The 24,708-nt window shown below is 46.3% G+C and overlaps 1 protein-coding gene across 1 annotated transcript in view; it reads left to right on the plus strand.

Annotated features, from left to right (window-relative positions):
- Window positions 1-24,708, plus strand: part of LOC129854540 (A disintegrin and metalloproteinase with thrombospondin motifs 7) — a 173,900-nt gene that overhangs the window by 93,578 nt on the left and 55,614 nt on the right. The window contains exons 16-18 of the mRNA XM_055921721.1: window positions 751-898; window positions 21,028-21,154; window positions 21,910-22,123. Of these exons, the coding sequence (XP_055777696.1) occupies window positions 751-898; window positions 21,028-21,154; window positions 21,910-22,123 (489 nt within the window). The remainder of the gene's footprint in view (window positions 1-750; window positions 899-21,027; window positions 21,155-21,909; window positions 22,124-24,708) is intronic.

Genomic DNA, 24,708 nt, shown 5'->3' on the forward strand with positions numbered 1-24,708 from the left:
GTCTGTCTCGTCTGTCTCATGCTGTCTGTCTCATGCTGTCTCGTCTGTCTCGTGCTGTCTCGTCTGTCTCATGCTGTCTGTCTCGTCTGTCTCATGCTGTCTGTCTCGTCTGTCTCGTCTGTCCCATGCTGTCTCGTCTGTCTCATGCTGTCTCGTCTGTCTCATGCTGTCTCGTCTGTCTCATGCTGTCTCGTCTGTCTCATGCTGTCTGTCTCGTCTGTCTCATGCTGTCTGTCTCGTCTGTCTCATGCTGTCTGTCTCGTCTGTCTCATGCTGTCTGTCTCGTCTGTCTCATGCTGTCTCGTCTGTCTCGTCTGTCTCATGCTGTCTGTCTCGTCTGTCTCGTCTGTCTCATGCTGTCTGTCTCATGCTGTCTCGTCTGTCTCGTGCTGTCTCGTCTGTCTCGTGCTGTCTCGTCTGTCTCGTGCTGTCTGTCTCGTGCTGTCTGTCTCGTGCTGTCTGTCTCGTGCTGTCTCGTCTGTCTCATGCTGTCTGTCTCATGCTGTCTGTCTCATGCTGTCTGTCTCGCCTGTCTCGTGCTGTCTGTCTCGTCTGTCTGTCTCGTCTCTCATGCTGTCTGTCTCGTCTCTCATGCTGTCTGTCTCGTCTCTCATGCTGTCTGTCTCGTCCTGTCTGTTTCATGCTGTCTCATGCTGTCTGTTTCATGCTGTCTTATGCTGTCTGTCTCATGCTGTCTGTTTTCATGCTGTCTCATCTGTCTCATTCTGATTGATCCTATGTGTTCCACAGCTACTCTTCCAGGAGACCAACCCAGGGGTGCGCTATGAGTACACCATCCATAGAGAGACTCTTATGGACTCAGACAATGACATCCCTATCCCCGGTTTCTTCTGGAAGTATGGCTCATGGACTGAGTGCAGTGCCACCTGCGGGACAGGTAAGACACCAATAATGGTGGTTGGCTACAATGGATGTTTACCCAGAGATGTAGTTCATTATATCCTACTGGTCTACTATTTACAACACATCCAGGTTATCATGCATGAGTGGCTTTTCTTAGTCTCTTATGGGTCATGTGACAATGTACTCCTTCACTAGATAATTACAACCTGGACTACTGTTTTGAGCTTTGAACTCCACTGCTGTCCCTTTCTATTTTTAAAGACCCAGGTGTGAATCCAACTTTGGTCTGGATTTCTTTATAAAGTTTATTGGAGGTTAATTGTTGTGTATTACTCTTTTAGTTTGAGTCATAGCCAACAACAGTAAAAGGGTGTTGTGGTGAAACTACACTTGTGAAATTGGTGGCTCACTCACTCAGATTCAAAATGGAGTGAAGGATGCCAAGAGTATGGAAACCCTCAGTGGAGGATAGTGAAGGATGCCAGCAGCATGGAATCACTAAGTGGAGGATAGTGAAGGATGCCAACAGCATGGAATCCCTGAGTGGAGGGTAGTGAAGGATGCCAACGGCATGGGATCCCTTAGTGGAGGATAGTGAAGGATGCCAACAGCATGGAATCCCTGAGTGGAGGATAGTGAAGGATGCCAACATCATGCAATCCCTGAGTGAAGGATAGTGAAGGATGCCAACAGCATGGAATCCCTGAGTGAAGGATAGTGAAGTATGCCAACAGCATGGAATCCCTGAGTGGAGGGTAGTGAAGGATGCCAACGGCATGGGATCCCTGAGTGGAGGCTAGTGAAGGATGCCAACAGCGTGGATCCCTGAGTGGAGGCTAGTGAAGGATGCCAACAGTGTGGAATCCCTTAGTGGAGGATAGTGAAGGATGCCAACAGCATGGGATCCCTTAGTGGAGGATAGTGAAGGAAGCCAACAGCATGGAATCCCTGAGTGGAGGATAGTGAAGGATGCCAACAAGGTGGAATCCCTCAGTGAAGGATAGTGAAGGATGCCAACAGCATGGAATCCCTGAGTGGAGGGTAGTGAAGGATGCCAACGGTATAGGATCCCTGAGTGGAGGCTAGTGAAGGATGCCAACAGCGTGGATCCCTGAGTGGAGGCTAGTGAAGAATGCCAACAGTGTGGAATCCCTTAGTGGAGGATAGTGAAGGATGCCAACAGCATGGGATCCCCGAGTGGCGGATAGTGAAGGATGCCAACAAGGTGGAATCCCCGAGTGGCGGATAGTGAAGGATGCCAACAGCGTGGAATCCCTGAGTGGAGGATAGTGAAGGATGCCAACAGCATGGAATCCCTGAGTGGAGGATAGTGAAGGATGCCAACTGCATGGAATCCCTAAGTGGAGGCTAATGAAGGATGCCAACATCGTGGAATCCCTGAGTGGAGGCTAGTGAAGGATGCCAACAGCATGGAATCCCTGAGTGGAGGCTAGTGAAGGATGCCAACAAGGTGGAATCCCTGAGTGGAGGGTAGTGAAGGATGACAACAGTGTGGATCCCTGAGTGGAGACTAGGGAAGGATGCCAACATCATGCAATCCCTGAGTGAAGGATAGTGAAGGATGCCAACAGCATGGGATCCCTGAGTGGAGGGTAGTGAAGGATGCCAACGGCATGGGATCCCTGAGTGGAGGCTAGTGAAGGATGCCAACAAGGTGGAATCCCTGAGTGGAGGGTAGTGAAGGATGACAACAGTGTGGATCCCTGAGTGGAGACTAGGGAAGGATGCCAACAGCATGGAATCCCTGAGTGAAGGATAGTGAAGGATGCCAACAGCATGGAATCCCTGAGTGGAGGGTAGTGAAGGATGCCAACGGCATGGGATCCCTGAGTGGAGGCTAGTGAAGGATGCCAACAGCGTGGATCCCTGAGTGGAGGCTAGTGAAGAATGCCAACAGTGTGGAATCCCTTAGTGGAGGATAGTGAAGGATGCCAACAGCGTGGGATCCCTTAGTGGAGGATAGTGAAGGAAGCCAACAGCATGGAATCCCTGAGTGGAGGATAGTGAAGGATGCCAACAAGGTGGAATCCCTCAGTGAAGGATAGTGAAGGATGCCAACAGCATGGAATCCCTGAGTGGAGGGTAGTGAAGGATGCCAACGGTATGGGATCCCTGAGTGGAGGCTAGTGAAGGATGCCAACAGCGTGGATCCCTGAGTGGAGGCTAGTGAAGAATGCCAACAGTGTGGAATCCCTTAGTGGAGGATAGTGAAGGATGCCAACAGCATGGGATCCCCGAGTGGAGGATAGTGAAGGATGCCAACAGCGTGGAATCCCTGAGTGGAGGATAGTGAAGGATGCCAACAGCGTGGAATCCCTGAGTGGAGGATAGTGAAGGATGCCAACAGCGTGGAATCCCTGAGTGGAGGATAGTGAAGGATGCCAACAAGGTGGAATCCCTGAGTGGAGGGTAGTGAAGGATGCCAACAGCGTGGAATCCCTGAGTGGAGGGTAGTGAAGGATGCCAACAGCATGGAATCACTCAGTGGAGGATAGTGAAGGATGCCAACAGCATGGAATCACTCAGTGGAGGATAGTAAAGGATGCCAACAGCATGGAATCCCTGAGTGGAGGGTAGTGAAGGATGCCAACGGCATGGGATCCCTTAGTGGAGGCTAGTGAAGGATGCCAACAGCATGGAATCCCTGAGTGGAGGATAGTGAAGGATGCCAACAGCATGGAATCCCTGAGTGGAGGATAGTGAAGGATGCCAACAGCATGGAATCCCTGAGTGGAGGATAGTGAAGGATGCCAACAGCATGGAATCCCTGAGTGGAGGATAGTGAAGGATGCCAACAGCATGGAATCCCTGAGTGGAGGCTAATGAAGGATGCCAACATCGTGGAATCCCTGAGTGGAGGCTAGTGAAGGATGCCAACAGCATGGAATCCCTGAGTGGAGACTAGGGAAGGATGCCAACATCATGCAATCCCTGAGTGAAGGATAGTGAAGGATGCCAACAGCATGGAATCCCTGAGTGAAGGATAGTGAAGGATGCCAACAGCATGGAATCCCTGAGTGGAGGATAGTGAAGGATGCCAACAGCGTGGAATCCCTGAGTGGAGGATAGTGAAGGATGCCAACAAGGTGGAATCCCTGAGTGGAGGATAGTGAAGGATGCCACCAGCATGGAATCACTCAGTGGAGGATAGTGAAGGATGCCAACAGCATGGAATCACTCAGTGGAGGATAGTGAAGGATGCCAACAGCACGGAATCCCTGAGTGGAGGGTAGTGAAGGATGCCAACGGCATGGGATCCCTTAGTGGAGGATAGTGAAGGATGCCAACAGCATGGAATCCCTGAGTGGAGGGTAGTGAAGGATGCCAACGGCATGGGATCCCTGAGTGGAGGGTAGTGAAGGATGCCAACAGCATGGAATCCCTGAATGGACGATAGTGATGGATGCCAACAGCATGGAATCCCTCATTGGAGGGTAGTGAAGGATGCCAACAGCATGGAATCCCTGAGTGGAGGCTAGTGAAGGATGCCAACAGCATGGAATCCCTCAGTGAAGGATAGTGAAGGATGCCAACAGCATGGAATCCCTGAGTGGAGGCTAGTGAAGGATGCCAACAGCGTGGATCCCTGAGTGGAGGCTAGGGAAGAATGCCTACAGTATGGAATCCCTTATTGGAGGATAGTGAAGGATGCCAACAAGGTGGAATCCCTGAGTGGAGGATAGTGAAGGATGCCAACAGCGTGGAATCCCTGAGTGGAGGATAGTGAAGGATGCCAACAAGGTGGAATCCCTGAGTGGAGGATAGTGAAGGATGCCAACAAGGTGGAATCCCTGAGTGGAGGATAGTGAAGGATGCCAACAGCATGGAATCCCTGAGTGGAGGGTATTTCTAATACAAGTCCTTGTTGAATTTCGTGCCTGATTATCGTTGAGCATGATTCACTCATCACCCTCTGAAGGAAACATTGAACCCACATGAACCCCTCAAAGATTCAACATAGTCATACTCAGAGGAAAACATTTCGAGCTAATTATTCTTATTTGAGAGTAATTCAACACTGCCTTCCTTAATGGTAAGTTTGAAGTTTAAAAGGATCATTTTGAGCGTGTATAAGAGAGCTTTCACCAGGTATTTGAGAATTCCCTACATTGCTTACTGTAGCAGTGAATGTCCACAGGCTATGAGAAAAATGTCTTTCTACCTCAAAGAAGTCATTCCGATCCACACAGTAACAACGAGCTTCAATCACTTGACAGAACGTGACAATCACTGCCACTCTTTTCTATGTTATTCTACTGTATTCATTGAACCATCCAGTCATCTTGTTCCATCTACTTTTACAGGAAATACTTTGACAGTTTCTTACATTTAACTAGTCCCTGTGGAACGCATATTTAAAACTCTAAATTGTATAGAATTTTTTGCATATCGACAGGAAAATCCCTCATGTTTTTAAAGTTTTCTGAATAATATTACCTGCATTTTCTTACTTAAACTGGCTTAAGGGTCATGGAGTGATGCAGTTACACATAATTCCATAGTGCAAGGAAAATTGGGTGGAAATGCTTGTCCAGATTGCATTTTATATCATGTCAAAGTTTTCAAAAAGTCTTTGATCTTTTTCTGTGATGTGCTCCTGTAAACCTGTATGCATATTTCTCTTGGGTCTTTAACCTTCTTCAGTTGAACAAGAAAGCAACCACATGATAATCGATTACAAATGGTTTGGATGAGTAAAGAATCTTATTGTATAGACTATTCTTACGCTAATGCTTTTCTATTCAGTAGTTATAAAGTGTCTTCTGGCTCGCAAATCCTGCTGGCCAGAATCAATTATTAATCAGGACAGAATTAATTATTAACTTGTTATTAAAGTCAACCAAAAGGTACTTGAATGTGCTCTCTCACCGAAGGTCTACAAAGGATGAAACGTTTTTAATCAAGTTGCCCTCATCTGGAATATGATTCTCAAGGATCAAAGGCTGTGTAGTAATTCAGTAATTACATTGATTGTACTGCATTAAAAAAGACCCTTTCAAATGGATGGAAAACTGATTTGCTGCAAGGATTCTATGACTTATGAGAAGTAACCTCTGCATCGCTTATCCCTTCACACTCCTGGGAATTGGCCTGTATGGATAGGGCTACATTGAAATGTTTCTTACAGAAGAAATATGGAATGCATAACCATGGTAACAATGAAAATGGAACACTAAAGGTGTGGACACAACAGTTCACCTAACACAAGACTGAATTCAAACCTTACACTGTTGATTTGATGTGCATTTTAAATGAACTGTACTTTTCGCCGCAATTGTTCAAAACGAAATCTGAGAATGCTCTGGATACATTAAGTAACATAAGAATATTCTTGGAGAATTTAGGGAAGGTGCAACATAAGACAAAACAATGACAGGAGTTTGAGTGAGAAGTCTAACTGGCGTCTCCAAGTGGCCACAAACCTCTCCAAAGTGTGCACAGTTCCTAAGTAATTTCAACACACTTTTATGACTCAGTCTTCAACTATGAGGTGCTTTTTGAGCTCTCCTAGCTGTGTCAATGAGGAATTAGAATATGCACTCTTTGGAACACAGCCCAGCATCCCAGCATCCCCGCCTTCACACAATTGCTGTTGTTGTCTAAGCGATCCAAACACCATCCATTATAAATCACGATCTGGGTCAGGTGGACATCATTTGAAAGCTTCTATTGCCAACATGACTAGCTAAATGATAAAATATGATCTTACAGTATTAGGCTTTCACAAGGTAATTCAGAGAAGCAGATGGTCATTTTGGTGCACATAGAATGGAGTCATGAGGGCATTCAGATGGTCCGTGGAACATTTTCTTTACAATACAACAAACACAGGCTCATTCTGTTCAGGGCAACCCAGGGTATAATGCCATATCATCTTATAACTGTACATCAAACATAGTGATCATAAATGTTGACACTACATATCATAAAAGGAATGTAATATATATATATAAAGTGCACATTTGGAGTCAGAGGTGTTTGGCTTGCTTGTATTTCATTATGATTCTCAACTTTCAAAATACATCGAGTCATCTTAATTTAGAGCATTTCCCTTACTCAGACAACAACGACAAACAAAGAAACAGAGCTGTGAAGCGGAGAGCCTGAGCTCTGACGTCATGTATAGCATGTTACTGTACAGCCACTGAGTTCTAATTTCGGTGTCCAAATCTGCCATTTTCAAACCGGGTAAAGGGATACTTTTGGCGTGACATGTAGAAACGCAGTCTGACTTTCAGATTGGATACGTATTGAGTTAATTAGAATGAAGGGTAAATGGTTTGCAACAAAGTCCCAAATGGCTTTAGCCAAACGACAGAGCACTCAAGGGGAACTAAAGCAAAAGGCAATGTTGTGGGCTGATACTTCTTCGGTTACCCAAGAGTGCCTCTAGGACTAAGGCCATCTGTCTGCATCATGGCTGGCTGACTCACTGAAATAGGTTTTGGGAGAAGTTCCCAAATGTTCCCTTTCTTTCTGCCACCTATCTGACAGCGGTATCCTGACAGCGGTGTTCAAAAGTTAGGAGGGCATTGCAATCGGGAGAGTCGCAGCTTAATCGCCAGGAGAGCGATGACCAGACTGTAACGGCTTTCCTCCTCCTCATCCGAAGAGGAGGAGCAGGGATTCGACCAAAACGCAGCGTTGTGAAATGACACGATTTTAATGAACAAGACGAAAAAACACGAAAACGAAATACACTTGAATAATTAACAAAATAACAAAACGGAGTAGACATACCTGGACATGGAACTTACATAAATACACGAAGAACTCACGAACAGGAACAGACTACATAAACCGAGACAGTCCCGTGTGGCGCGACAAACACTGACACAGGAGACAATCACCCACAAACAAACAGTGTGAAAACACCTACCTTAATATGACTCTCAATCAGAGGAAATGAAAACCACCTGCCTCTAATTGAGACCCATATCAGGTCACCCTTATACAAACATAGAAACACACAACATAGACTACCCACCCAAACTCACGCCCTGACCGTCAAACACATACAAAATAACAGAAAACCGGTCAGGAACCTGACACATACTCCACAAACATCCACAGCTTTTGACTGCAGCATAAATACTGTTCTGGCCGAACTGGTTATTTAATTATGTCACTGAATATTGACTATTCTATCACTATTCTGAATGGCAGGGAAGGCTATGATTTAGGAAGTGGATATTCAGCCGGCAGATCCAAAGGTTAACGCTGCAATACGTAACTTTTTGGGCGACCGGATAAAATTGACATAGAAATAGGAGTTATAGATCTGTCATTCTTATTGGAGGCAAGTCTGAGAAGCTGTAGGACTGTTCTTTATGTGCTATTTCTATGCTTCTCGTTTTGTTTCTTTTTTGCGTCTTTTACTTTCGGTTTTGTACATCAGCTTCGAACAGCTGAAAATACAATATTTTTGGTTATGTAAAATATATTTCACAACGGCTTAGATGGTACAATAATTCTCTACACTATACTTACTTGTTTTGTCACATAAACTGAAATTAGGCGAACTATTAGAATTTTAGCAACTAGGAAAGGGCAGAGCGATTTCTGCATAGTGCATCTTTTAAGTTAGACATAGGGGCGGGGCGGCAGGTAGCCTTGTGTTTAGAGCATTGGACTAGTAACCGGAAGGTTGCAAGATCGAATCCCCGAGCTGACAAGGTAAAAATCTGTCGTTCTGCCCCTGAACAAGGCAGTTGACCCACTGTTCCTAGGCCGTCATTGAAAATAAGAATTTGTTCTAAAATGATACATTTGGAGAAGGTTAAGGGTTGTGGGTGAGGTTAAGATTATACATTTAAAGGTTTGGCATAGGGTAAGCAAGCCGCCATCTGGAACCATTCAATGTTGTGTGTGTGTGTGTGTAGTGCATTCAGAAAGTATTCAGGCCCCTTGACTTTTTCCACGTTTTGTTCTAAAATTGATTAAATATTTTTTTCCTCTCATCAAACTACACACAATACCCCATAATTCCAATGTGAAAAGCAAATGAAATAAAAAACGGAAATACCTTATTTACATAAGTATTCAGACCCTTTGCTTTGAGACTTGAAATTGAGCTCTGGTGCATCCTGTTTCCATTGATCATCCTTGAGATGTTTCTACAACTTGATAGGAGTCCACCTGTGGTAAATGCAATTGATTGGACATGATTTGGAAAGGCACACACCTGTCTATATAAGGTCCCACAGTTGTCAATACATGTCAGAGCAGAAACCAAGCCATGAGGTTGAAGGATTTATCCGTAGAGCTCCGAGTCAGGATTGTCTGGAGGCACAGATCTGGGGAAGGGTACCAAAACATTTCTGCAGCATTGAAGGTCCACAAGAACACAGTGGCCTCCATCATTCTTAAATTTGGAACCACCAAGACTCTTCCTAGAGCTGGCCGGTTGGCCAAACTGAGCAATCGGGGGAGAAGGGCCTTGGTCAGGGAGGTGACGAACAACCCGATGGTCACTCTGACAGAGCTCCAGAGTTCCTCTGTGGAGATGGGAGAATCTTCCAGAAGGACAACCATCTCTGCAGCACTCCATCAATCAGGCCTTTATGGTAGAGTGGCCAGACGGAAGCCACTCCTCAGTAAAATGCACATGACAGACCACTTGGAGTTTGCTAGAAGGCACCTAAAGGACTCTCAGACCACGAGAAACAGGATTATCTGGCCTGACAAAACCAAGATTGAACTCTTTGGCCTGAATACCAAGCGTCACATCTGGAGGAAACCTGGCACCATCCCTACGGTGAAGCATGGTGGTGGCAGCATCATGCTGTGGGGATGTTTTTCAGCGGCAGGGACTGGGAGACTAGTCAGGGTCGAGGGAAAGATGAACGGAGCAAAGTACAGAGAGATCCTTGATGAAAACCTGCTCCAGAGCACTCAGGACCTTAGACTGGGGTTGAAGGCTCACCTTCCGACAGGACAATGACCCTAAGCACACAGCCAAGACAATGCAGAAGTGGCTTTGGGACAAGTCTCTGAGTGGCCCAGCCAGAGCCCGGACTTGAACCCGATCAAACATCTCTGAAGAGACCTGAAAATAGCTGTGCAGCGATGCTCCCCATCCAGACAAAGCTTGAGAGGATCTGCAGAAAAGAATGGGAGAAACTACAGGTGTGCCAAGCTTTGTGTCATACCCAAGACGACTCAATGCTGTAATCGCTGCCAAAGGTGCTTCAACAAAGTACTGAGTAAAGAGTCTGAATACTTATGCAATGTGATATTTCTGTTTAGAAGTTAGCAAAAATGTGTAAGAAACAGTTTTTGCTTTGTCATTATGGGGTATTGTATGTAGATTGTGGGGGGGAAACAGTTTAATCCATTTTAGAATAAGACTAACGTAGCAAAATGTGGGAAAAAATCAAGAGGTGTGTGTGTGTGTGTGTGTGTGTGTGTGTGTGTGTGTGTGTGTGTGTGTGTGTGTGTGTGTGTGTGTGTGTGTGTGTGTGTGTGTGTGTGTGTGTGTGTGTGTGTGTATATATACACACAGTACCAGTCAAAAGTTAGGACACACCTACTCACTCAAGGGTTTTTCTTTATTTTTACTATTTTCTACATTGTACAATAATAGTGAAGACATAAAACTATGAAATAACACATGAATCATATAGTAACCCAGAAAATGTTAAACAAATCCAAATATATTTTAGATTCTTTGCATTCTCTCAACCACCTTCGACTGGAATGTTTTTCCAACAGTCTTGAAGGAGTTCCCACATTTTCCTTCACTCTACGGTCCAACTCATCCCAAACATTCTCAATTGGGTTGAGGTCGGGTGATTGTGGAGGCCAGGTCATCTGATGCAGCACTCCATCACTCTCCGTCTTGGTCAAATAGCCTTTACACAGCCTGGAGGTGTGTTGGGTAATTGCCCTGTTAAAAAACAAATGATAGTTCCACTAAGGGCAAACCAGATGGGATGGCATATCTTTGCAGAATGCTGTGGTAGCCATGCTGGTTAAGTGTGCCTTGAATTCTAAATAAATCACAGACCAGCAAAGCACCATCACACCTCCGCCTCCATGCTTCACGGTGAAAGCCACACATGCGGAGATCATCTTTTCACCTACTCTGAGTCTCACAAAGACACGGTGGTTAGATCCAAAAATCTCACATTTGGACTTATCAGACCAATGGAACGATTTCCACCTGTCTAATGTCCATTGCTCGTGTTTCTTGGCCCAAGCAAGTTTCTTCTTCTTATTGGTGTCCTTTAGTTGTGGTTTCTTTGCAGCAATTCGACCATGAAGGCCTGATTCACACAGTCTCCTCTGAACAGTTGATGTTGCACTCTGTGAAGCATTTATTTGGGCTGCAATTTCTGAGGCTGGTAACTAATGATGTTATCCTCTGCACCAGATGTAACTCTGGGTCTTCCTTTCCTGTGGCGGTCCTCATGAGAGCCATTTTCATCATAGTGCTTGATTTGCGACTGCACTTGAAGAAACTTTCAAAGTTCTTAAAATGTTCTCGGATTGACTGACTTTCATGTCTTAAAGGAATGATGGACTGTCGTTTCACTTTGCTTATTTGAGATGGACTTTGTATTTGACCAAATAGGGTTATATTCTGTATACCACCCCTACCTTGTCACAACACAACTGATTGGCTCAAATGCATTAACGAGGAAAGAAATTCCAAAAATGTACTTTTAACAAGGCTGCTTCATTAAATAGTACACGCAAAACACCAGTCTCAACGTCAACAGTGAAAAGGCGACTTCGGGATGCTGGCCTTCTAGACAGAGTTCCTCTGTCCAGTGACTGTATTCTTTTGCCCATCTTAATATTTTCTTTTTATTGGCCAGTGGCTTTTTCTTTGCAACTCTGCCTAGAAGGCTTGCATCCCGGAGTCGCTTCTACACTGTTGACGTTGAGACTGGTGTTTTGCTGATACTATTTAATGAAGCTGCCAGTTCAGGACTTGTGAGGCGTCTGTTTCTCAAACTAGACACTAATGTACTCTTTCTATTCTGGTTAGAGCCAGGAATAGCCTTAATTTCTCAGAACAAGAATAGACTGACGAGTTTCAGAAGAAAGGTCTTTGTTTCTGGCCATTTTGTGCCTGTAATCGAACCCACAAATGCTGCTGCTCCAGATACTCAACTAGTCTAAAGAATGCCAGTTTTATTGCATTATTAATCAGGGCAACAGTTTTCAGCTGTGCTAACATAATTGCAAAAAGGGTGATCAATTAGCCTTTTTAAATTATTAACTTGGATTAGCTAACACAGCGTGCCATTGGAACACCAGGAGTGATGGTTGCTGATAATGGGCCTCTGTATGTAGATATTCCATAAAAATTAGCTACAATAGTCATTTACAACATTAACAATGTCAACACTGTATTTCTGATCAATTTTATGTTATTTTAATGGACAAAAAATTAGCTTTTCTTTCTAAAACAATGACATTTCTCAGTGACCCCAAATTTTGAATGGTAGTGTATATCCAACATCTGTACTTGGCTTGAGCCTCTGTATATATTCAGTCTCTTCCTGGAAGCTCTCGCAGTTGGCATATTAATGAGTTCCAGTGGGCCTGTCCCATCCACTTACAGTTAACAATCAATGTCTTTTCAGTGTTTCCAGTGTTACAGTATAATACTATGCTGCATTATATAAGGGACATGGAAGGCTACATACAATGTTTTGTGATCTTTTACAGTCAATGGCAGACCACTAAACGGATATGATTCTACTAAGGTTATGTTTGATGTCCAGCCTCTTGTCATACTGAAGTTGTCTGTCAGCTAAGGCTGGGTATGTGTCCTTTGATAGGTATTCAGAGCAGTCTGTTAGCCAAGACTGGGTGTGTGTCCTTTGAGTTATTTAGAGTATCTATGTCCCCGAGTAGAGAAGTCTCAATTAGTCTTTTGTCTGCAACGCAACCAGAGGTCAAAGGGGTTATCTGACCACACTCTTGTGTGCCTGCATTATGCAAATGTTTCACAGATTTTCCGGTGTCAACTGTCCTATCTGTTATGTGTTCGTAGCATTTACTATCTACCTCAGGATATAGGGCACATTTGCCCTAGCCAGTGACGGGAGAGATAATGCAATAATGAGAGCATTGCGTAACTGTTTAAAGGGCATTTTTAAAGACAGCAGGTGCCCCAAAATATTACTCCCTGACGGCTTCTTGTGAATATGGTTTATTTTGTTATTTGTTTCTTGGGCGTTTTCATCCATAATGCATTGTTTGCCAGCTGATGAATATGTTTATTTTGACATTTAAGTCATTTATCAGACGTTCTTATCCAGAGCGTCTTACAGTTGTATTCATCTTAAAATAGCTATGTGGGACAACCACATATCACAGTCATAGTGAGTAAATGTTTTCCTGAAAGTGGTAATCAGCAAAGTCAGAGCTACTAGGGGGGGTGGGGGGGGGGTGTTAGTTAAGGGGGGGGGGGGGGGTATTTGGGTGGGGGTTAGTTCACAAAAAAGCTTATATTTTATATTTCATTTAATTAACTGTGTGGCTATATTTCCAATCTGGCATTGTCAATACAGATGCACTGTTTATTCTTTCCTTTTCAATTCGCTGCAATTATTTGTTGAGTAGATACCAAGACTCTTGAGAGAGAGCTGTCTTGTCACACTGAATCAGACCTGACCTACTCTATACTGAACAAAAATATAAACCAAACATGCAACAATTTCAACGATTTTACCCTCTCACGGAATATATGGAAATCAGTCAATTGAAATAAATGAATTAGGCCCTAATCTATGGATTTCACATGACTGGGCAGGGGTGCAGCCATGGGTGCACCTGGGAGACATAGGCCCACCCACATGGGAGCCAGGCCCACCCACTGGGGAGCAAGGCCCAGCCAATCAGAATTAGTTTTTCCCACAAAAGGGCATTATTACAGACAGAAATACTCCTCTGTGTCTGCTCTGCTTGGTATTTACTCAACCAGGATCTTCCCTGATAAGTGATGATCACACAGAATGCTAATGTTGTTCACTTTCAGCCTGACTTACCCCACGTGGACTGAGGAAGAGGTTGCTTAAGGTCCTTGGGTACTCTGCATTAGGGCTTAGAGAGAGCAGCATCTTGTAGTCAGGCTATTGAACTTCCGAATGTCTTCACAGATGCATGTAAGTCAGTGTGAAAACAAAACTACTGAAGCGCCCCACTGTTTAGATGTTCTCAGTGTTCATTGCTGAGGATCCCCCTTAGCTTGGGGAGAAGTGAACAACGTGCTGCTAGTATTCATCTCATCTTTCTCATAGAAAATGAGTTTCTGCCCAGCGTGTCTAGGGCAGTCCCAATAGGCCCAGTGTTTATATGGGACTTTTGCCAATACTCCAAGTATAAATCTTCATAATCCTACCCTGGAGGAAATACAAATGATTCATTATCATTAGTTGTGACTTATGTAATGTACTGTAGGCTCTCTCCTGTATATGCTGTGTTTAAACTCCTTCAGAGTTTGATCCCAGGTTTAAAAAGGGGCCAAAAAGAGATCCTAAATTACCTCAGTCTTGCCTCACTGGTTCCCAACTTTTTGATTGGTCTAGAGGAGCAGCTAATTACTTATTTGGTATTGACCACAGCATTGCGATCCACTGCCTACCAGGCGTGCAGTCCAGTTTTAGAATTTGGAGATGAGATGACAACTTGGGATTTTGAAAGTGTTAAATTCGAATAACTCATGCCAGTTGTGGCATCTGTATGCCTCCGAGTGCATGTGTCATTCATTACTATGATTGAAGAATGGCATGATGTGGCTGAATTCCCAAAGATAATTACAAATTAGACTTCATGGAACGACACTTTTTGTTCTGTTCACTCGTTTATTAAATGAGTTTAAGGTCAAAACCTAAGGATATCTGATGACTGCACGGCCAGACACGACTCCAACACCATCATTAAGTTTGCCGATGACACAATAGTGGTAGGCCTGATCACCGACAATGACGAGACAACCTATAGGGATGAGGTCAGAGACCTGGCAGTGTGGTGCCAGTACAATAACCTCTCCCTCAACATGATCAAGAAAAAGGATATGATTTTTGGACGACAGGAAAAGGAGGACCGAGCATTCCACCACTCTCATCAGCAGGGCTGTAGTGGAACAGGTTGAGAGCTTTGAGTTCCTTGGCATCCACATCACCAACAATCTAACATGGTCCAAGCACACCAAGACAGTCGTGAAGAGGGCACGACAAAGCCTAATCCCCCTCAGGAGGGGGATCTGGGTCCCCAGATCCTCAAAAATGTCTACAGCTGCACCATCGAGAGCATCCTGACGGGTTGCATCACTGCCTGGTATGGCAACTGCTCGGCCTCCGACAGCATGGCACTACAGAGGGTAGTGTGTACATCCCAGTACATCACTGGGGCTAAGCTTCCTGCCATCCAGGACCTCTATACCAAGCAGTGTCAGAGGAAGGCCCTAAAAATTGTCAAAGACTCCAGCCTTTCTAGTCATAGACGGTTCTCTCTGCTACCACACGGCAAGTGGTAACGGAGCACCAAGTTTAGGTCCAAGAGGCTTCTAAACAGATTCTACCCCCAAGCCATAAGACTCCTGAATATCTAATCAAATGGCTTCCCAGATTATTATCTATGCATAGTCACTTTAATAACTCTACCTACATGTACATATTACTTAAATTACCTCTCTCTATTGTTATTTTACTGCTGCTCTTTAATTATTAACTTTTTTTTTTATTCCTTAAAACTGAGTTAAGGGCTTGTGTAACAGTTTCACTTTACGTCGTCCCCTCGCCCCGACCTCGGGCGCGAACCAGGGACCCTCTGCACACATCAACAACAGTCACCCACGAAGTAGCGTTACCCATCGCTCCACAAAAGCCGCGGCCCTTGCAGAGCAAGGGGCAACCCTACTTAAAGTCTCAGAGCAAGTGACGTAACTGATTGAAATGCTACTAGCGCGTACCCGCTAACTAGCTAGCCATTTCACATCCGTTACACTTGTAAGTAAGTATTTCACTGTAAGGTCTACATCTGTTGTATTCGGCGCGTGTGACAAATAACATTTGATTTGAATGGGCACGTTAGCGGAAAAGCATCCTCTGAAAACTTATTAGAATTTTCGTTTGTGATTTATTTTTCCTATAGTATAATGATGATGACCAATTGTCTACAATGAATCTTCTGCCATGGATGGTAACATGTGGACAATTAACATCCCACTGTAAATCATGGGTTTGGAGAGACCATTTAGCAGTATAGATTAATGCAGGATGAGGTCTACCCTGGTAACAAGCTGCACCAAATTCCGATGTGTTGACATCTGCTCAGGCACCATCTTTTTATTCACAAGAGGCCTCCCGTATTAAATGAGACGCTTCTGCGATTTAATTCAGTTTTAGGTCATTTGAGGTTGGAATTTGAGCACAGATGGTCTTGCTTCTCTATACAGTCTTCAAATTCTATGAACAATCTCGAAGTGACTAAGAGCCTGTCTCTTTAGCGGGTACTCATAGGAGTATTGCAATTTAACTATAAGTGTTTTTTTTTTTTTTTTAAATGGAGCCTTCTGGAGATTGGAGGCTGGATTTGAATTTCACATGCAGGGTATTTAATGTGTGCGTGCTGGCATCATTCTTCTTGCCTGAAGAATGTTAAGTTGTTTCCTTCCATTTCACTACAGACTAACCTATTTCTTTACTTTATCATCCAGCCCCTCTATGCCCTTTTATATAGGAATTTAGATTATAAAAAGTAACGTCACAAAACAAACAAATCGATTTAATTCAACTAATAACGACCCCGAATTCCATGCTGTTTTCATTATAACAAGGACAAAAAAAAGCAATTACAACAACTGTTGCTGAATGCCTCTATTAAAGTGTTTCTTTGACTAAGTCAATTATTTTTTCGAAAGAATCGCACCGAACTGTGATGTCATTATCCTGATGCATCTTTGTCCTCTGTTATAACCATGATGGCTTAATGGCTTTCTTCTTTGGAATACTGAGCCGTGGTGAATTCTTGGTATTTCTATGTAGGCGGCTGATGACATGCCTCCTACTGGAGTTGGACTGAAGTCTGCTTGTACACAGTACTCTCTGACTCTCCTGGCTTGTGATTGCATTATCCCATATAAACTGATGTGGAGAGCAGAGATTACTTTTATGCCAAATGGCCTTTGAAGAGATCATTGCCTTGCCTTGGAAGACTGTCTTTGCACCTCGTCGACTTGATGTCCTAGCTTTGCCAAGTGACTTGTGTTCACACAGATTTCAGATTAAATATGAACTGAGTATACCAAGCATTAGGAACACCTTCCTAATATTGAGTTGCACCTACTTTTGCCCAAAGAACAGCCTCAATTCGACAAGGTATGGACTCTACAAGGCGTTCCACAGGGATTCTGGCCCATGTTGACGCCAATGCTTCCCACAATTGTCAAGTTGGCGAGATGTTTTTTGGGTGGTGGACCATTCTTGATACACACTGGAAACTGTTTAGTGTGAAAAACCCAGCAGCTTTGCAGTTCTTGACACAAACCGGTGCGCCTGGTACCTACTACCATACCCCGTTCAAAGGCACTTAAATATTTTGTCTTGCCCATTCCCTCTCTGAATGGCACATATACACAATCCATGTCTCAAGGCTTAAAAATCATTCTTTAATCCATCTCTTCCCCTTCATCTACACTGATTTGAAGTGGATTTAACAACTGACCTCAATGAGGGATCATAGCTTTCACCTGGATTCACCTGGTCAGTGTATGTCATGGAAAGAGCAGGTGTTCTTAATGTTTTGTATACTCAGTGTAGATGACATGTTCTGTCTCTGACACAATGTAACCTCGTTAAGACTGTCTGGATAAGTAGTTCCTCTTTCCCCAATTATAGTGGAGTAAATCTCAGATAGAGATTGGCATTGCTCTGTGTTTATCATATCAGAACATGGTAGTTTGATATAGCTGTCACTGAATGTTTCATTTCCTATCATAGCAGGGGTCCGTTTACGATATCCTATGCAGTATTCACAAGTTTAAGTGCATTACACCTGGTGAGTTCTGGGTATAAAATGACTGGTTCCCACCCTTAAGGTTATTGTTCTGACTTTCCCAGGAAAGCCCAGGGGTTCTATCCCGTTCTATTCAAGCCGCGTAGGAGTGTAGATATACACCTCTTTTATCAAGATACTGCTACGAGCAAAATGATGTGAGCTTCATTCTGCAGAATCCATTCTGTGGGAGACCCGTGGTTCACCTAATACATCAGACATGCTCCTGAACATCCCTCTAATCTACGTCTCTGATAGCAGAACCCACTGATCCTTCCCACCATCTGGCTTCCCTTTTCCCAGTCTCTTATATGATGTCATTTCCCCCCTACTCCCCCCCTTACCTGTCCTCCTCTCCACTCCCTCCATCCCTTTCTACTGGTTCGACAGACCGAATGGTATTCTTTAACCAGCGGAAACCCTCCCTCTCCCAGGGTTTGCTGTGCCTCCCCCTCCCTCTCTCCCAGAGGTTGCTGTGCCTCCCCCTCCATCTCCCAGGGGTTGCTGTGCCTCCCCTCCCTCTCCCAGGGGTTGCCATGCCTCCCCCTCCCTCTCCCAGAGGTTGCCGTGCCTCCCCCTCCCTCTCCCAGGGATTGCCGTGCCTCCCCCTCCCTCTCCCAAAGGTTGCTGTGCCTCCCCCTCCCTCTCCCAGGGTTTGCTGTGCCACCCCCTCCCTCTCCCAGGGTTTGTCAATCAAGGTGTAAGTCAGCTAGCAGACAAAGCCGTCTCACTGGCCCATGCAGGAAGGACCAGCGGAGGTGAGAGGTTGGCCCCTGCTCAGATGGGTTGGAAGCCCTGAGGGGGAGTAGAGGCTAATGACGGGGAGAAAGATGAGAGGAACAGATAAATTGGTCTCGCCACCTCAGGGGGTTTCCCTTCTTGTCTTGTCCAGCGCTGTCTCACAACCACAACTCTCATCACAGCGGCTCGCTAGATTTGAGGCTTGTTCTGGCTATGAGGTGTGACATGAGGGATGTAGTCTCAGTGAGTCGAGCAGAAGACGAAGAGGGACAATAAAGTTTCTGTTCTGCATTCAGACAAGTCCCAGCTTGCTAGAGAGAAGTTTATGAGAATCATTAGAAATGTGTGCCTCCAATGGATTTAAGATTTCTTTGTGTCTTTGTACTACTGTAAACATTGACTTACAGTAACCCCTTTGCAAAATCTCAAGTTACCCTAATATCGCTGGGTATAAAATGTATAGGAATGTCTATAATTCATCATTAAGGACGACACATTCTAAAATGAATAGCAGTAGAATGTATTAGCCTAACATTCATTTATATTCAGTCTTTTAATAATCCTCCATGTTTCCAGAATTGAATTGCAGTGGTAATTTGACAGCCCATAATGTATTATAAATAAATAACTGAAATATCACATTTACATAAGTATTCAGACCCTTTACTCAGTACTTTGTTGAAGCATCTTTGGCAGCGATTACAGCATTGATTTTTCTTGGGTATGATGCTACAAACTTGGCACACCTGTATTTGGGGAGTTTCTCCCATTCTTCTCTGCAGATCCTCTCAATCTCTGTCAGTTTGGATGGGGAGCATTGCTACACAGCTATTTTCCTATTTCTCAGAGATGTTTGATCGGGTTCAAGTCCATGCTCTGGCTTGGCGACTCAAGGACATTCAGAGACTTGTCCCATAGCCACTCCTGCATTGTCTTGGCTGTGTGCTTAGAGTCGTTGTCCTGTTGGAAGGTGAACCTTCACCCCAGTCTGAGGTCCTGAGCGCTCTGGAGCAGGTTTTCATCAACGATCTCTCTGTACCATAGATTCATCATTCATCTTCCCTTGATCCTGACTAGTCTACCTGTCGCTGAAAAACATCCCCGCAGCATGATGCTGCCACCACCATGCTTCACCATAGGGATGGTGCCAGGTTTCCTCTAGACATGGCGCTTGGCATTCAGGCTAATGAGTTCAATCTTGGTTTCATCAGACCAATGAATCTTGTTTCTCATGGTCAGAATCTTTAGGTGTCTTTTGGCAAACTCCAAGCGGGCTGTCATGTGTTTTTTACTGAGGAGTGGCTTCCGTCTGGCCACTCTACCATAAAGGCACGATTGGTGGAGTGCTGCAGAGATGGTTGTACTTCTGGAAGGTTCTCTCACAGAGGAACTCTGTAGCTCTATCAGTGACCATCAGGTTCTTGGTCACTTCGCTGACCAAGTCCCTTCTCCCCCGATTGCTCAGTTTGGCCGGGCAGCCAGCTCTAGGAAGAGTCTTGGTGCTTCCAAACATCTTCCATTTAAGAAAGATAGAGGCCACTGTGTTCTTGGGGACCTTCAATGCTGCAGACATTTTTTTTGGTACCCTTCCCCAGATCTCTGACTCGATACGATCCTGTCTCGGAGCTCTACGGACAATTCCTTCAACCTCATGGCTTGGTTTTTGCTCTGACATGCACTGTCAACTGTGGGACCTTATATAGACAGGTGTGTGTCTTTCCAAATCATGTCCAAACAATATAATTTACCACAGGTGGACTCCAAGTTGTAGAATCATCTCAAGGATGATCAATGGAAACAGGATGCACCTGAGCTAAATTTCTAGTCTCATAGCAAAGGGTCTGAATACCTATGTAAATTATGTTCTTTATAATACATTTGTAAAAATGTCTAAAAACATTTTTTTTGCTTTGTCATTATGGGGTTTTGTATGTAGATTTCTGAGGATTTTTTTATTTTATTTCATCCATTTTAGAATAACAAAATGTGGAAAAGGGGTCAAGGGGTCTGAATACTTTCCAAATGCATTGAATGCATCCACTCAGTTGACAGACCAACATTTACTGTAGGAATCTGCATTGAAAGCTATTAATCAGTAATGCATCTTAAACTGTGGAAACATTTGACTTGTGTTCATGCCTGTGTGAGTTTCTGTTCTGAGACCTGCTTCTTGATGCGTGTCCGAGGATATGTCTGGGTGCTTTGGTGTGTGTCTGTGTTTTAAATGTTTAGATGTGTATGTATGTGTAGTATACATGTCTGTCTGTCTCTGTTCTTCTGTGTTAGAATCTGTGTGGGTGGGTGGGTGGGTGTGTGTGTGTGTGTGTGTGTGTGTGTGTGTGTCATTTCTAACAGCTGTTCCTGTGTATCCCTCTGGAATTCCAGGTGTTCAGCGACAGATTGTTCATTGTGTGGAGAGGACCTCTGGGATAGTAGAAGAGGGCTACTGTGACTCGACGACCCGTCCTGACGATAAACGAGCCAGCTGCAATGAGGAGCTTTGCCCGGCAATGTGAGTTTGCCCCCAGGACCAGATTTATACTGGGACAAGACCCACTGTAGGGCTTGCATGCTCTCTCACACACACACACACCTTTGTAAACATACACACACGTACATGCACACGCACGCACATACACACAAATCATACACGTGTTCATAAACACACCAGAAAGGCCTCCCGAGTGGTGCAGTGGTCTAAGGCACTGCATCGCAATGCTAGCTGTGCTGCTAGAGATTCTGGGTTTGAGTCCAGGCTCTGTCACAGCCGGACACGACCGGGAGACCCATGGGGCGGCGCACAATTGGCCCAGCGTCGTCCGGGTTAGGGGAGGGTTTGGCCAGCAGGGATGTCCTTATCCCATCGTGCACTGGCGACTACTGTGGCGGGCCGGGCGCAGTGCACGCTGACACGGTCGCCAGGTGTACGGTGTTTCCTCCGACACATTGCTGTGGCTGGCTACCGGGTTAAGTGGGCATTGTGTCAAGAAGCAGTGTTGTCCTGGTTTGGTTGTGTTTCGGAAGATGCACGGCTCTCGACCTTCGCCTCTCCAGAGTCCTTACGGGAGTTGCAGCGATGAGACAAGACTGTAACTACCAATTGGATACCACGAAAATGGGGGGAAAGGGGTAAAAAAAATATATAATAATAAACACACCAGAAAGAATACACCCTCTCAAACATGCACTAAGCATAAACACACACACACACCAAGCACACACACATTACACTTTCTGTCTGTCTTTCTTTGTGACCATTCCATTCAGATGGTGGGTGGGCGAGTGGCAGAAGTGCTCGGCCACGTGCGGTGAGAAGGGCTTGGCCAAGAGGACGGTGCTGTGCATACAGGCCGTGGGTCTGGAGGAGAACAGAGCCCTGCAGCCCTCTGAATGTCACCACATGCCCAGGCCTGAGTCAGCGGCGCCTTGTAACGCTCATGTCCCCTGCCCCGCAGACTGGTCCACAGGCAACTGGTCAGAGGTGAGGAGGCCATTCAGGGGAATGTGATATGGCTCCAGCAGTGACTCACACAGAGAAGGGAGAGACTAAGGAAGGAAGGAACATCTGGTCTCGTCTTGTTTAATGTGGAAAATGCTGAATTTTCTGCACTGGGCGTACAAGTTGAAACAGAGGGTAGTTTTACTCTGGTTCCACGACATTTGAGTGGAGTAGACATGGGAAAGATTTTGAGGAAGCAGCTAACACACAGTGTATAACCGAATTAAAATGTATACTCACTTAATTGTAAGTGAAAACTCTTATGAGCACCATGAAGGGTAGAGGAGGCGGACAGGTCCTGAAGGGTAGAGGAGGCGGACAGGTCCTGAAGGGTAGAGGAGGCGGACAGGTCCTGAAGGGTAGAGGAGGCGGACAGGTCCTGAAGGGGTGGACAGATCAGGAAGTGTAGAGGAAGGAGGTGGACAGGTCCTGAAGGGTAGAGGAGGCGGACAGGTCCTGAAGGGTAGAGGAGGCGGACAGGTCCTGAAGGGTAGAGGAGGAGGACAGGTCTTGAAGGGTAGAGGAAGGAGGCGGACAGGTCCTGAAGGGTAGAGGAGGCGGACAGGTCCTGAAGGGTAGAGGAGGCGGACAGGTCCTGAAGGGTAGAGGAGGCGGACAGGTCCTGAAGGGTAGAGGAGGCGGACAGGTCCTGAAGGGGTGGACAGATCAGGAAGTGTAGAGGAAGGAGGTGGACAGGTCCTTAAGGGTAGAGGAGGCGGACAGGTCCTTAAGGGTAGAGGAGGCGGACAGGTCCTGAAGGGTAGAGGAGGCGGACAGGTCCTGAAGGGTAGAGGAGGCGGACAGGTCCTGAAGAGTAGAGGAGGCGGACAGGTCCTGAAGGGTAGAGGAGGCGGACAGGTCCTGAAGGGTAGAGTAGACGGACAGGTCCTGAAGGGTAGAGTAGACGGACAGGTCCTGAAGGGTAGAGGAGGCGGACAGGTCCTGAAGGGTAGAGGAGGCGGACAGGTCCTGAAGGGTAGAGGAGGCGGACAGGTCCTGAAGGGTAGAGGAGACGGACAGGTCCTGAAGGGTAGAGGAGACGGACAGGTCCTGAAGGGTAGAGGAGGCGGACAGGTCCTGAAGGGTAGAGGAGGCGGACAGGTCCTGAAGGGTAGAGGAGGCGGACAGGTCCTGAAGGGTAGAGGAGGCGGACAGGTCCTGAAGGGTAGAGGAGGCGGACAGGTCCTGAAGGGTAGAGGAAGGAGGCGGACAGGTCCTGAAGGGTAGAGGAAGGAGGCGGACAGGTCCTGAAGGGTAGAGGAAGGAGGCGGACAGGTCCTGAAGGGTAGAGGAAGGAGGCGGACAGGTCCTGAAGGGTAGAGGAAGGAGGCGGACAGGTCCTGAAGGGTGGAGGAAGGAGGCGGACAGGTCCTGAAGGGTAGAGGAAGGAGGCGGACAGGTCCTGAAGGGTAGAGGAAGGAGGCGGACAGGTCCTGAAGGGTAGAGGAAGGAGGCGGACAGGTCCTGAAGGGTAGAGGAAGGAGGCGGACAGGTCCTGAAGGGTAGAGGAAGGAGGCGGACAGGTCCTGAAGGGTAGAGGAAGGAGGCGGACAGGTCCTGAAGGGTAGAGGAAGGAGGCGGACAGGTCCTGAAGGGTAGAGGAAGGAGGCGGACAGGTCCTGAAGGGTAGAGGAAGGAGGCGGACAGGTCCTGAAGGGTAGAGGAAGGAGGCGGACAGGTCCTGAAGGGTAGAGGAAGGAGGCGGACAGGTCCTGAAGGGTAGAGGAAGGAGGCGGACAGGTCCTGAAGGGTAGAGGAAGGAGGCGGACAGGTCCTGAAGGGTAGAGGAAGGAGGCGGACAGGTCCTGAAGGGTAGCGGAAGGAGGCGGACAGGTCCTGAAGGGTAGAGGAAGGAGGCGGACAGGTCCTGAAGGGTAGAGGAAGGAGGCGGACAGGTCCTGAAGGGTAGAGGAAGGAGGCGGACAGGTCCTGAAGGGTAGAGGAAGGAGGCGGACAGGTCCTGAAGGGTAGAGGAAGGAGGCGGACAGGTCCTGAAGGGTAGAGGAAGGAGGCGGACAGGTCCTGAAGGGTAGAGGAAGGAGGCGGACAGGTCCTGAAGGGTAGAGGAAGGAGGCGGACAGGTCCTGAAGGGTAGAGGAAGGAGGCGGACAGGTCCTGAAGGGTAGAGGAAGGAGGCGGACAGGTCCTGAAGGGTAGAGGAAGGAGGCGGACAGGTCCTGAAGGGTAGAGGAAGGAGGCGGACAGGTCCTGAAGGGTAGAGGAAGGAGGCGGACAGGTCCTGAAGGGTAGAGGAGGAGGACAGGTCCTGAAGGGTAGAGGAGACGGACAGGTCCTGAAGGGTAGAGGAGACAGACAGGTCTTGAAGGGTAGAGGAGGCGGACAGGTCCTGAAGGGTAGAGGAGGCGGACAGGTCCTGAAGGGTAGAGGAGGCGGACAGGTCCTGAAGGGGTGGACAGATCAGGAAGTGTAGAGGAAGGAGGTGGACAGGTCCTGAAGGGTAGAGGAGGCGGACAGGTCCTGAAGGGTAGAGGAGACGGACAGGTCCTGAAGGGTAGAGGAGGAGGACAGGTCTTGAAGGGTAGAGGAGACGGACAGGTCCTGAAGGG

The sequence above is a fragment of the Salvelinus fontinalis genome, chromosome 4 (assembly GCF_029448725.1).
Source record: "Salvelinus fontinalis isolate EN_2023a chromosome 4, ASM2944872v1, whole genome shotgun sequence".
Classification (NCBI taxonomy): Eukaryota; Metazoa; Chordata; class Actinopteri; order Salmoniformes; family Salmonidae; genus Salvelinus; species Salvelinus fontinalis.